Below are 13,403 nucleotides of genomic sequence, written 5' to 3' on the forward strand. Positions count from 1 at the left end.
ATCACAAGGGGACAGATCGGGAGAGCGTGTCGGCCATTCCAAATCGCCTCTAATTGAGATAAGGCGCTCTGGAAAGTGTTCCCTGAAAACAGCCATCGATGCTCTTGAAGCGTGTGCTGTTGCACCGTCTTGTTGGAACCAAGTGTCCCCCAAATCTAAATTTTCTAGTCGTGGGAAAAAAAAATTCTGCAGCATGTTTACATTCCGGTCCGAATTCACTGTCACTGTAACCTCATTTTCCTCAAAAAACCAGGGACCAATAATTCCAGCTGAGGAAATTGCACACCACACTGTGACTTTGGGTGAATGCAAAGGCTTTTGATGGAATTCTCGAGGGTTGGTGTCAGCCCAGTAGGGCATGTTTTGTTTGTTAACCGACCCACACAAATAAAAATGGGCTTCATCGCTAAAAAAAACAATAGCACCCTCGGGAACGACATCAAGAAGAAGCTCACACGCGTTCATCCGAGAATTGAAGTCACGTTCTGAAAGTTCCTGCACTATCGCCATCTTATAGGGATGAAAATGAAGATCATCACGAAGAATTCTTCTCACAGAACGATCGGATAGTCCAAGGCAGATGCGTGTTTGCGCGCAGAACGCTGTGGCGATCGCAACATTGCCTCTCTCACTGCTTCAAGGGTCTCAGGTGATCTAACAGGCCGAGGGACTCCAGTTCTTCCTTTTGTCGCACTTGCAGTCTGTCTGAATGTAGTGACCCATGTAAGAATTGATTTGCGGTCTGGGACGGGAGCCAACGGGACTAAATTAAAGCGATTCCGAAATGCACGCTGTGTGGCAATAACCGAACATCCGCTTGAAAAGTAAACCTCAACGGCAAAGGCACGCTTCTCACTATTTTGAACCGTCTCGGGACAAAACTCCCCTCTTGAACGAGACCACTAGCGCTCCGCTATGACATCAACTAACTGAGTGGCGCCCATTTTAAAAAAGGAAGTTATGCTGCCGCACCCTGTACAATACCGGGTTGTCAGCATTGGACTCTCGAATGGTTTATTTGAGCAGGTCTGGAGCTGTCTTATTTCTGAGTCCGACAATGAACCTAGATTTCTCAAGGCCATTACAAACATCCTCGATGGTGGCTGGGATTCGAACCCGAGGCACCAGGTTCAGATAACAAATCTGACAGGATATGAGGGTTCGTTACCTTTACAGAGAAGTGGAAGTGTCCTCCTCCTTCTCCCCTCTATTCTCATAAGTCCTGAATACAGAAGTAGGTAATTTTCATAAAACCGTAAAAGTAAAACTAAACCTAAACATCCCCCAGAGATAAAGATAGATTTGATGTTAGTCATCACCCATAGTCGTCTGTACCCATCAATATGCGTCCTTGATTATTCTCAATCCATAAATATGTATCATTTCCTGATTCCCACCTTGCAGTAATTGATCTGTCCATGAATTATCCCAGACCCAACAAGCAGAATTATATTTTTCATCTGCACTTGATCTTCCAAGTATGCAAAACATCTTTCCTCACGCCATGAATTATTAACTGCGAATGCGCCAACGGCAAAAGATGGGGCCAAATCTGCCCCTTCTCACGGATTATAGTCATTGGCTGGGTCGGTAGGCTCGCCTACCCACCATTTTCTGCTATTGGAGCGCAAGCTGGTTTCCGTCTTGGGGGCAAATATAGAATATGCAGAAATCTGAATAATAACGTCTAATTTATTGGCGTACATCGGGCCGCGTGCTACATGCGAATCAGTACTGAACTCATCGGCCTTTTACGCATATGTGACTTTGCATTTTCTAATCGATCAAAAAGAGGACAGCAAGGTCGAGGTTCCAACGTACGCGATAATAAATAGTAATTTGCGTATGGGTTGTAACATGCGCTCAAATAAATGTCCGTTCGTACGTAATGTACTTAGCTGTGCTCACAGCAATAGCAATAAACAATATGGCGAGGTACTAAGGCCCGAGTAGAGGAGCCTGCTCAGCAATATGTTGTGGAAAGCGCAAAGTGCGATGGTTTGTTATTATATTCGTCAGCAATAATGCGTTTCACCGCCATCAAAGAGGTAACAAACATCAGATATGTAAGTGATGTGGCGGAGATTGTGCAGCGAAGTACCCCCGGGGCAGCAGCAACTCTTAAGTGATTCCGAGGAAGTGATTGACTGATTTTTAGGTCAAGTAAACAAACATCAGAAAATTCTTGAGTCAACGAGATTGAATAATAATTTGCATGTTTTCTAAATAGTGGAACATGTTTTTTTCTTATTGGGATTGTTTGTTGGAGATTACTTTCCACTGCGTCTACTAACAAAAAAGCTAATCTTATTGACTCTGAAAAAATCATTTGGAACAAACACTAGATCTGTTATGAGCAGATATGGAAATATTCCTGCTTTTAATAAAAAATAAGACACATAACCAATGCAGGACTGACAAGTATTTATGTTGACTATCTGCGACTTGCAACTTCATAGTAGTACCCCGTAATGGAAAGTTAGTGACCAGATTCAATAGTAAACTTTCACGCTCCAAAAATCACTAAACTGCCTTAATTAATGGGTCATCATTTATTATCTCCTTTAGTTTTCGGGACAAGTTCGCAGATAAAGTCAAGCAGACTAATCAGCATAGCTTCTGGCTCTGTTTCTACTTCCGTGACCAACTTGATAGTTGGGGATCAGCCTCGAATTTGAATGCTAACTGAATTTTTCTACCAAAAAGTTTACGAGCTTTAGCACCTTGAATTCCGACGAGACGAAAACATACACACAGATTGTTGGATAGTTTGCCAAAAATTAGTCAAGAAACCAATCCGACGTGCAGAAAAAAAATAAGTCCAAAACTGGAAGTTCGGCACTTCAGTTATGAAAGGTTTTGTGTATTCCTAATGTATGAATATTTGCATACACCACTGTAGAATTTCAACCACAATTTCCCGTATTATGCTCTAGCCTATAATCTTTGTTAATGCAAAATTCGATAACCCTTTTTTGAGAAAGTGGAAATCTACCTAGACACACCAACGTGTGGAATTTTTACCCACTAAGACCACCCCAAACCCTTCTTACCCCGTGGTACCACCATCACGGGGCAGAGTTAGCTCACTTTTGCTCCTTTCTTCTATACGTGGCATTCGTAACAGCTCTTCCTGACCTCTTCCGCCTTTCGCGGTTTTTTTTTTTTGGAAGTAGGGTAGGTGAATGCACTTATGCACAGAGTGTTGGACTCCCTCCGCCGGTCGAGTTCAATCTTCTTCGCACTAAGAAGTGCCCGAACATAATCCGCAACACGACTTCAGCTACCACCGCTCTTTGGTATCTCTCTGACAATGTTGTCTGGAGATAGCTCCCCTGTGTCTGCATAAAGCTCCTGATGAAAGCCGCCCCACCTTTCGCAAGGTGTGTTCAGCGTCGTTCACCACTCCATTGCAGAACGCTCAATCAGGAGATCGCGCTTTCCCAATCCTGTGTAGGTAAGACTGAAAACCTCCATGCCCGCTTAGAAGTTAGATAAGAAAGTAGTCAATCTCACCGACCCGCGCAGTCCATCTGCCCCTTGGCTTATTTTGCCAAAAGAGTTGCCACTCGATAAGGGTGCGTTGACGTTCTTCACGGGCAACCACCTCGTCAACGTCCTCTGCATAACCGACCAGGCGCGACTCTTCGGGCATATCGAGTCTCAGCAGACTATCGTAGGAAGCGTTCCAGAAGTCCGCCCCTAGAGTGGATCCCTGTGCTACCCCCGCGCTATTGTTGTCAACCCGTACAGGATATCTGGGGAATAATGCCCATACAATGCGGTCCATTTGGTTGGCATTTAGTACGCAGGGCCTCCGCAAATCCCCGATTTTCTGGGTAACAAGCTTATAGCCAAGTCCCCACGAGTCCTCATTCATCTCGTTGACCTGGTTCTGCCAGCCGCGAGCTTTGCTTTTATTTATCGTGCTGCAGAGTTTCTGTTTTGCTGATCTATTCTGTGCCTTTATGGCGCATGCCTCCTCGTTGGTGTATAAACGTTGTGCCAAACAGCGGAGCTTATGACCGTCCGTCCGTAAGTCGGCAACTTCTGCCGTCCACCAGTACATAGAAGCCTTGTCGCGGCTGGGGCCCCTCCGGGACATAAAAGCCTCACAAGTCGTCGTTATCAAGTTCATCACTGAATTTACGACGGTGTCAGCGACATTCTACAGGCAGGAGAAGCGTTGCGTTAGTGCTCACCGGCAAGTAGCGTCTAGCACTTCGAACGCAATAGTGGTCAGTTGCCGAAAAGTCTTCCAGGACCACCCGTTCACCGATGATGCCAGAGATTCCGACGCAAAAGTGCTGTCAGGAACGCTTCCTTCACAGTCTGGTCGCCGAAAAGTTGACGTGGATCCGTTGTTTAAAACTACGAGCCGATTCCCCCTGGAGTCCGGCTGAGGCATGCCCCATTCAAGGACCCTAGCATTAAAATCATCGCCTACCAGAATTCGCCCCTCCCTGCCCGAAACGACGTCCTCAAAAGCATCAAGCCGCCGTCGAAAGTCCGGCATCATCAACGTTATCCCTAAACACCGAATACAAACAAACCTATTCCGTTGGCCTTGGGCAAGAACACAAAGTCGGACATTGTCCCGAAACCAGATGGCGGCAGTACCCGATATATCGAGATACCATGAAGCCGGTTCCCTGTTCGGTATTGCTCGCTGATTATCACTAGATCAGCATTTACCTTCGCAACGAACTTGGCTAGCAACTGGTGAGCGGCTGCACTCCGGTGCATGTTAATTTGTAAAGTGCGGATCATGCCATTCACACCCTACCTCTTTCCAGTTCCGCCCTAAAGATTGGACATCGTCTTCGGGTTGATCCTGTAGCGGATTTCACTAAGGACTTCCGCAAATGTCTTGTCTTCCTTCGGCTTAATAAGCAGATCCGATAGTCTAGTCCTTCTTCGTTACCTCGTCTTTTCTGGGTTTGCAGCCTCCTTGTCTTTGGACAGACGAGTCTCTGGCGATGTAGTCAGTTGTTTCCGTTTATCCTTCCTCGCCTTCTTTTTTGGGCCCTGGAAACTACTTTGATAAAGTGTCCTTCAAGCACGTCGTTCTTTTTCCGCTTTTTCGCCAGTTTGTTTTGAAATGGACTATCTGCGGTCCGTTCGTCACAAACAGCATTCTCAGCGGGGGGTGCGGCTGTTTCTGATTTCCAATCTTCTTCCGTTGCTCTCAACGTTGGCCTGTAGGAGGAGATGTGATCCAATAATTCCTCCAGTTCCATCACCCCATTTTTGACGTCTGTGCTGACGTTCCTCTGTAGAAATGTTGCACGCCACATACGCTTCACCACTGCCGCGCATTTCCTAATGAGCCTTTCCTCTTCGGTTCTAACTGATCCGCTAATATTTGGCAGCATTCACGAGGGTGGTGCCTGCAACAGTGCTGCCTTTTTTTCGAAGTACTCTAAACGTACTCTGCCCTGTAAATGGTTTCTACGTGATCTAGCTCCGGAGTTTCTAGTCAATTTTTGATCTTCTAGATCGTTTCATTGGCTACTGCCTCAATCTCGTAGATGTGCTGTGCAACTACAACAACAACAATATCGTCGGCGAAGCCTACCATTTTCACTCCTTTTGGTGAATGCAGGCGGAAGACCCCATCATGCATAATGTTCCACAAGAATGGACCCATTGTGTATGGTGAGGGAGAAGCTACAGCTTCTGAGCACTCAGGCCGTGTTGGCCCATTGTACTCGCCAATGGACCCATTACCAACCCCTGAGGGACTCCAGCTAAGACACGGTAATAATTTATGCCTTTGTCGCCCCTGTACTTTAGCTTCCTGTCTCTAAAGTTCTTTGATGCCATGTTTCTCAGGTAACGTGGAGTGTTCATTCAGATGAGGGTCGTTTTGATGGTCGAGTTAAAAGCTTATTCACGTCCAACATGACCACTGCGCAATACTCTTTTGACCCCCCATTTCTCATCTTCTACGGCAGTGGCTACGGTGTCTGTGTCTGTCACCGTTATGCGATTTGCGTTAGAGGATGTTATGCTACCCGCTACAGTTGGAGCACATCCGCATCAAAACTCTGATGTCTGACGCATCCATAGGCGGAGCGCTCACATAGAAAATGCTCTAATCCCACTTCGTCATTACAAGAAGGACACGTACCATTTTGAAGAGTTGCTATTCTGAGCTTATACCCAGCTAGCGAATGCCCATAGTACTTCTGCAAGTCTTAATACTTTTCGACAGGATAAACTTTGCAGTATGTTTTTTTCAGTTCTGATAGGAAAAGTTTTGATGTGTTTAACAGCATTAAGACTCTGCCACCTGTCATTATTTCCCACTTAGCAGCATTAGCCAATGATATTGGCACACCAATTGTTGGTTTTGGTCTAGGCATGGGGGAAATTGAATCCTCTTTTGCTATAGTCTCCGAGATTACATTTCCCTCTATACCACAATGACCGGGTAGTCAAAGTAGTTCCACAGTATTGAATCGAGAAACAGAGTTCAATCGTTTTCTACATTCCTGGACGATTTTTGAAGCAATCGCAGTAGCAACGCACCAGCGAAGGTAAACGACCATCAAATAATGGTCCCTTTCGGAGCCGATATCAGCACCACCTTTGCTACTGACATTCAAACTTCCGCCGATCACGATCTGGTCGATCTGATTCAAAGTACGTTGCCGTCAGTCGAAACCAATTTGACTTTAGCACAGGCTCCACGCTCAAACAATGTGAAAGTTCTTCTCCTTCCTTTCTTCGTCGTGATCGGCTCGCCATTTGGCTCTATTGAATGCCTGATCTGGGTGCAAACTCTTTTAAATTCCCATCCAGCGTATCAAGCTACTGTTGTCTCGGCGGCCTTTTGGTCGTTTACCATCGACTGCGATGTTCAGACCAATCTTGGCAAGTGAATTAACGTTAGTACAAATTACCATCGAAGACGCCTCTCTAACAGTTTTTCCACAATCGGTGCAACCCCATATCAATCGCGGATATCCTCATTTCGGATATGATCAAAACATGTCACGCCACTAGTCCAACCCAACATCTTCGTCTTCATTACCGCAAGACGCCCTTCATTATCTTTTATAGTCGGCCAACATTCAGAACTATAGAGAGGGACAGGACGGACGATATTTTGGTAAATTTTAGATTTAAGACGTTCGTTGATATGTCGATCACAAAGAGCACCAGTTGTGGAACGCCACTTCATCCAGGTTGCGTTAATGCGTGAAACAATTTCATAACGCAGCTCTCCATGGGCTGATAGCGTGGACCCGAGGTATTTAAATCGCTCAGTTCTGGGCATGTCACTGCCGCTGACAGTGATTGTGCCTGTTTCATGGAGATCGGTCGTCAAAAATTCAGTTTTATTCAGATTCAATCTGAGACCGTGTTGCATGAGGCGATCATACCATTTTTGGACAAATTGCACGAGATCATTTTTGCTATTAGACGCTAGAAAAACATCATCATAATTATTGTAGCAGTGTATAAGGCGCTGGACGTTGGATGTCCCGTGTGATGGTGTCCGTAAGAAGAACAAAGAGTAGTGTGTTGAGAGGGCGTTACCTTGATGAGCATCAATAGAGACACGAATCGGTTTTGATACACCCGCCACACTTCGAACTTTACTTTCGGAAGCCAGTATATGCCTATTATTAAGACGTTGAGTTTATTCATTAAGCGAGGACTCCTCTAATTGTCTCCCCCGCTGCCTCACGCTCGAAATAAACCCGTATCATCGTAACTAGGATCTCACAGGGCCCAAAATTAATATCTATATATTCGAACAGCTTTCTTTGCCAGAAAAACGCTCAACCATTGTGCGTTTGATGGATTGCAAATGACAATTTACAAATTCCCGCCAGTCAGTACCTACAACACCACCTAATTCACCAGTAGCATCAAGGTTGAAAAACCTCTGCTGAATAGGAAACAAGAAGAAGAAGAACTCTTAAGTCAAATTTGACACTACTTAGGTTAAGAGCATTGTTGTTATCCTCCAGTCAGCGATCGAAAAGAGAATAATTAAGTTTTGTGTGAAAAATAGTCCATTTTAGACCAACGATGGCACAAAAACGCACTTCAAGTGCCCTAGTAGTAGCTCCCGAAGCTAAAAGAACCCGAAATGAGTTGGTGGGATACACAAATAAGGACAAAGCTCTGATGGAAGCCGTAAGATAGTTTTTACATCATTTGGACATCTCCTTGCTTAATTATGTCTTTCATTTTAGGGAATACAAAGAACATCTAGTCTGCTGGCTCCAATTATGTTGCTCGAAGGTCATCAAGGCGAGATATTCACCTGCGAATTCCACCCGGATGGAGAACTGTTGGTTTCGTCTGGGTTTGACCGGCAAATTTGTAAGTTTTCATAGATAATTGCCTCCTGGGGTGATAACTCGATGATTATTCTGTTATTGTAGACATTTGGAAAGTGTATGGCGAATGTGAAAATATTATGGCTTTGTCTGGACACACAGGCGCGGTAATGGAGGCTCACTTTTCCACGGACGGCGGCAACTTGTTTACCTGCGCCACTGACAAAACGGTTGCAATATGGGACGTAACCTACGGCACAAGGATCCGCAAATTGAAAGGCCACACTACATTCGTGAATTCTGTTCAGGGCACACGAAGAGGTGTACAGACTTTGGTGTCGGGTTCAGACGACAGAACCATCAAAACCTGGGACGCTCGCAAGCGCTTCCCACTTCACACATTCGAGAGTGGGTATCCAGTTACCGCAGTTTGCTTCAACGATACTGGCGAGCAGATCATATCGGGCGGGATCGATAATGATATTAAAATTTGGGACATGCGGAAGAATGAGATCCTCTACAAACTTCGCGGCCACACCGACACCATCACGGGACTCTCACTGTCCCCCGATGGGTCCTACATTCTCTCCAACTCGATGGACAACACTCTGAGGATTTGGGACATTCGGCCGTACGCCCCGGCTGAACGCTGTGTGAAAATTTTCACGGGAAACCAACATAATTTCGAGAAGAACTTGTTGAGGTGTGCCTGGTCGCCGGACGGCAGCAAGATTTCAGCCGGGTCTGCTGATCGATATGTGTACGTTTGGGACACGACGACAAGAAGGATTTTGTACAAACTGCCCGGGCACAATGGAAGCGTGAACGACATCGACTTCCACCCGAAGGAGCCGATCATCCTCTCCGCGTCGAGCGATAAGAATTTGTATTTAGGGGAAATAGAGATGTAAAGAGTTTTAGGGAATAAAAATTTGAAAGTGGAACCTCCCAAGTGTTCGATTTACTTAGCCGAAGGATGCCTGTGGACAGTCGATGAGATTTGGGGGCGCGGTCAAGATTGAGGGCTTGGTGAATGAGGGACGACTTGGTTTTTGCGAATTAGTTTTATTTGTTACTCTAAATATTTGTAAAAATATCGAATTTATTGTTACGAGCTCTCACTAGATAAATGGTCGTTCATCCGTACTCAAACGGGGCCTTCGACTCTGCTCCAATTCCACGGAACAAGACGTTCACCAGCTCCGGCGTCCGCTTCCTTCCTCTTTCGTAAAATAAAACGTGATTTCGTCTTAAAAATATTCTCTGTCATTTAAAATCGATTAATATTATCACAATTATAAATTTCTCCGGCGTTGGAGCCGCATCCCTCCGACACGCTGGCCGTTCGCTAGACGGGCAGCGTGTTGGAGACGCTGCTCTTGAACATCTGCCCGAAGAACTTGATGCCCGTACTCCCGCCGGGGATCGTTCCCAGCAGCATGAACAGCAACGCGATAATTTGTGCGACTGCAAACAGGACAGTGAGGGCCGTGCTCTGGGCAATCATGGCGAAGTAGAGGGTGGCGACCAGGCAAGACGTGTAGCTCAAGGAAGCAAGGAGCCGCGGCTTCGAGAACATCTGCTTGAAGAACGCCACGAATCCCAACAGGAAGCAAAAACTGTCGGAACAACAAATCAATGAAAAGTTCCGCCGGACAAGCGTTTCCTGTGGCAAAATTACCTGAGAATGAAGAAGGCACTGCCCAGGGTGTAAAGCAGAGCGAATTTCCGCGCCTTAATGATCAAAACGGGAATGTAGAACGTCGAGAGCGTCATGCAGAAGACACCAAGGCCGAGACACGTCACGAAACCGACGATTCTCTGAAGACGTGTCTGAAATTTGAGAAAAAGTAAATAAACTATCTCCGCGGCGGGCAGCCATTCATTTCTCTGTTACGCACTAGTTTCGGGCAACACGATTCCTGTGTATCCTTCAGCCAACTGTTCGCCTCCTGTCCGTCGCCCGATCCATTTCCAAACAATCTTCCGAACTCAGGAACTTTGAGGGATGGAACTTTCATGTCCAACTTGAAACCTGTTGACTTCTTCTGGTCGCTCTGCAGCAGCAGATACTCGTCCAGATCTTGCTTTAAATTTGCCATTATTGCTTGTACCGTTGATAATTCGTTATCAGCGACCAGAATTATTTACATGAACTGCGGTTTTGCTCTTATTCCCTAAGTTGTTGACATTTAAAAACACTGAGAAAGCTACGGTTCAGTCGCCTGGATTTGATAGGAGGTCCGTCCTCGCAACGACGACAGTCAGCCAAATGTCAACATATGTTATTTCGAAATTCAACAGGCGTTGCCAGATTCACCTTTTACACCAACCATTTCGAAATATCAAAAAAAAATAATTAAGATTAAATTTACTAACACATTTTAAGAAATTTGTAATGAATTCCATAAAAGATTTCAATCCCAGAAAATACTAAAACAATTAAGGGGACCAGAAAGGCAGGCCGAAATCCAAGAAAATTGAAAAGTTCCAAAACCCCCGGGTCGACAAAATGGCCAAAAATCCGAAATCGTCGGATTCCCGTGGGCGATACCTTGATCGAACGGGGAGGCGACCCAGATTTCGGAAATTCAGGAATTTTCACGCTATCATGTCGGGAATGCGAGATATCGTGCTAACGCAGAGATTGCTGTGTGATGAAGTGGGTGTTGATCGCTACCTAATAACGGAAGCGACGAAAGGCTGCCCTCGAGGAGGTGTGCTATCGCCACTTCTGTGGAGTATGCTGATCAACTCACTACTATACGAACTGCAAAATCTGCCAATACACGTTCGAGATCATGCTGATGACGTGGCTGTGCTTGATGTTGATCGGGATCTTGGAATGGTGTCTAGAAATATACAACGCGCCGTTGATTTGATAGACAGTTAGTGCCTCAGGCATGGACTTTCAGTTAATTCAAATAATACCAGAATGGTATTATTTTCAAAAAGGAGAAAACTGGATGAACTTCGCCTCCCAGAGGTGAAGAGTACAACCATTCGACTCTCCAAAGAAGTGAAATATCTGGGAATTACTCTAGATCAAAAACTTCACACAGAGGCACAGAGCATTCGAAGAGTCATTGGGAGAACTGAATCCAGTTTTCACAATGGTTTCTGCTGACCACATTGCCTCCTAGTGTACCGTTACGGTCTTGAATGAAGTGCTCTAACACACTTCAAGGCCCTGATCCAATATGGATTGTTGCGCCAACGATTATTATTATATATACATCTGTTTGGTAGAAGATATGGTGTTATCTTGAAACGAAGAGGAAACTGGAACGAGCCAGAAGAATGCGTGTCAGGATATACTGACGTCTTCTACACCGATATCTTAAAAACAGAATAGGGTTCTGGAGCTGGAGTTTACCTCTCGAATAAAAACGATAAGTGGGCTTTTCCCTAGGGGCGATACACAACGGTCTTCCAGGCATGTATGCGATCCTAAGGGCATCAGCCTGGATGATTGACGAGCGGTTGAAGGACAGGCGCGTCGCAATCTGTAGCGATAGTCAAACTGCATTGCGGGCGTTGAGAAGTACATTGATCGCATCAAGAATCGTTCAGGAATGTAGAAACCGATTAAACTCTGTCCTAGATTTAATACGGTGGAATTACTCTGGATACCCGGCCATTGTGGTGTAGAGAGAAATGAAATCTCGGATGTCTTAGAAAAAGAGGCTTCAACTTCCCCTATGCCCGGATCGGAACCAGCAATTGGAGTACAGACACACGGTGCAGAGGCATATATAAAAACCCATGGAGGAGGGGCTATAGAATAGTAGCAACGATATTCAGGGATCAAGAATATCTACGAACCACATGTCCTGTTCTCATTCTACAAATTGTGCAGAGTCTATTCCCTCAAAAGGGCCGAGATGATGACTGCTTTTAGAGACGTTTAGACGCGGGCTTAATGCTTGTGGCAGCAGCAACTGTTGAAGATGTACCGCAGAATGGGAAACAATAAACAACCGGGCCTCAAATCTAGTAAAGACCTTTTAATTCTAGGCCGGATATATTTGCCGAGTTACCCGTACTTGGGTTGTTTCCTGTTTCATGAAAATGCCGCTGGTTATCATCATCATCAACGGCACAACAACCGGTGACAGTTCTAGGTCTGCTTTTGTAAGGAGCTTCAGAATGTTCGGCTAAACTATCATAATATAGACCTATATACCTTTCGGAAATAAGGAGTGCGGTTCCCGTGTTGAAATGCAACACCACGTCGAGGTCCGAAGGTCTCTGTTCGCTTGAACGCACAACCACAACCTCCATGAAGTTCCCACTAGGAGGCCAACTGCAACAGGAATTCTCTTGAAGTATGTGAATTCAGGAGCTATCTCGGTTCCCATGGTACCAGTATACCCGACAAAGGTTGCCGCCCCGTCTTCCTCACCGCTACCTCTGAGCACCAGTTGCGCTCATAAGTGAAATTGCTCCATTCCAAATTCATAATGGTTGGGAACCCCGAAACCTTTCTTCTTTCTTGTATAATCGCAATTGTTTTTAGTAACTTTGTAAGTTGCTCCCGAAATATATATTTACATTGAAAAATTAAAATTGTAGTTTGGAGGAAGCTACCCCTTATCTATCAATTTTAGGCTCGACTAAAAATAGCAGACAAGATCTAATCTTGCAGTTAACATCATCCGCACTATACACCGGAGTGCATCCCTTCATGAGTTGCTAGGAGAGAAAAGTTGGCCTCATAGCACCCCGACATATCAGGAACCACTGCCATTTGGGTTCGGGACGTTACCCACCTTAAGGTTCTTGCCCAAAACCAAGGGAATGATACTGTGTAGTTAGGGGTAGCGTTTTTCAGTGTCCATCTAACATCGAATGAGACGATGCCGGAATTTCGACGCAGCGTGATGCTCTAAAAGACGATTTCTTAGACACGGAGGGACGAATCCTGATCGTGGGTGGCTTCAATGCCAAGGCGTTTGAATAGGACATGCCTCATCTCGACGCCAGAGGGAAACGGATTTTCGAAATGGCAGCGAGAACAGGGCTCGTAGGGGGATCTACCCCAATGTTCCAGCGCCCAGGCTACGAGGGAAGCATTCTCGACCTAACCTTTGCTTCGAAATC

The 13,403-nt window shown here is 45.5% G+C and overlaps 2 protein-coding genes across 2 annotated transcripts; one reads left to right on the forward strand and one right to left on the reverse strand.

The window, feature by feature from the left end:
- Positions 1-7,939: 7,939 nt before the first annotated feature.
- On the forward strand, positions 7,940-9,244 carry LOC119661521 (U5 small nuclear ribonucleoprotein 40 kDa protein). The gene is made up of 3 exons (XM_038070897.1): positions 7,940-8,154; positions 8,214-8,343; positions 8,406-9,244. Exons 1-3 carry the CDS (start codon positions 8,047-8,049, stop codon positions 9,209-9,211), a joined length of 1,044 nt encoding a protein of 347 aa, XP_037926825.1. The 5' UTR covers positions 7,940-8,046; the 3' UTR covers positions 9,212-9,244.
- A 105-nt stretch (positions 9,245-9,349) lies between these two features.
- On the reverse strand, positions 9,350-10,579 carry LOC119661522 (protein transport protein sft2). The gene is made up of 3 exons (XM_038070898.1): positions 10,202-10,579; positions 9,982-10,133; positions 9,350-9,919 (listed from the first exon to the last, which is right to left on the reverse strand). The coding sequence occupies exons 1-3, from the start codon at positions 10,400-10,402 to the stop codon at positions 9,649-9,651; spliced, it is 624 nt and encodes a 207-aa protein (XP_037926826.1). The 5' UTR covers positions 10,403-10,579; the 3' UTR covers positions 9,350-9,648.
- Between the last annotated feature and the right edge of the window lie 2,824 nt (positions 10,580-13,403).

This window comes from Hermetia illucens, chromosome 1, assembly GCF_905115235.1.
Source record: "Hermetia illucens chromosome 1, iHerIll2.2.curated.20191125, whole genome shotgun sequence".
Lineage (NCBI taxonomy): Eukaryota > Metazoa > Arthropoda > Insecta > Diptera > Stratiomyidae > Hermetia > Hermetia illucens.

Excerpts from the sequence above, each read along its gene's own strand:
- LOC119661521 (XM_038070897.1), top strand. The coding sequence starts at position 8,047 with ATGGCACAAAAACGCACTTCAAGTGCCCTAGTAGTAGCTCCCGAAGCT. Across the intron at positions 8,155-8,213 it reads ACAAAGCTCTGATGGAAGCC|GGAATACAAAGAACATCTAG; the intron begins GTAAGATAGTTT and ends CTTTCATTTTAG. Across the intron at positions 8,344-8,405 it reads TGGGTTTGACCGGCAAATTT|ACATTTGGAAAGTGTATGGC; the intron begins GTAAGTTTTCAT and ends CTGTTATTGTAG.
- LOC119661522 (XM_038070898.1), bottom strand. The coding sequence starts at position 10,402 with ATGGCAAATTTAAAGCAAGATCTGGACGAGTATCTGCTGCTGCAGAGC. Across the intron at positions 10,134-10,201 it reads AATCGTGTTGCCCGAAACTA|ACACGTCTTCAGAGAATCGT; the intron begins GTGCGTAACAGA and ends CTCAAATTTCAG. Across the intron at positions 9,920-9,981 it reads AGTGCCTTCTTCATTCTCAG|TTTTTGCTTCCTGTTGGGAT; the intron begins GTAATTTTGCCA and ends TTGTTCCGACAG.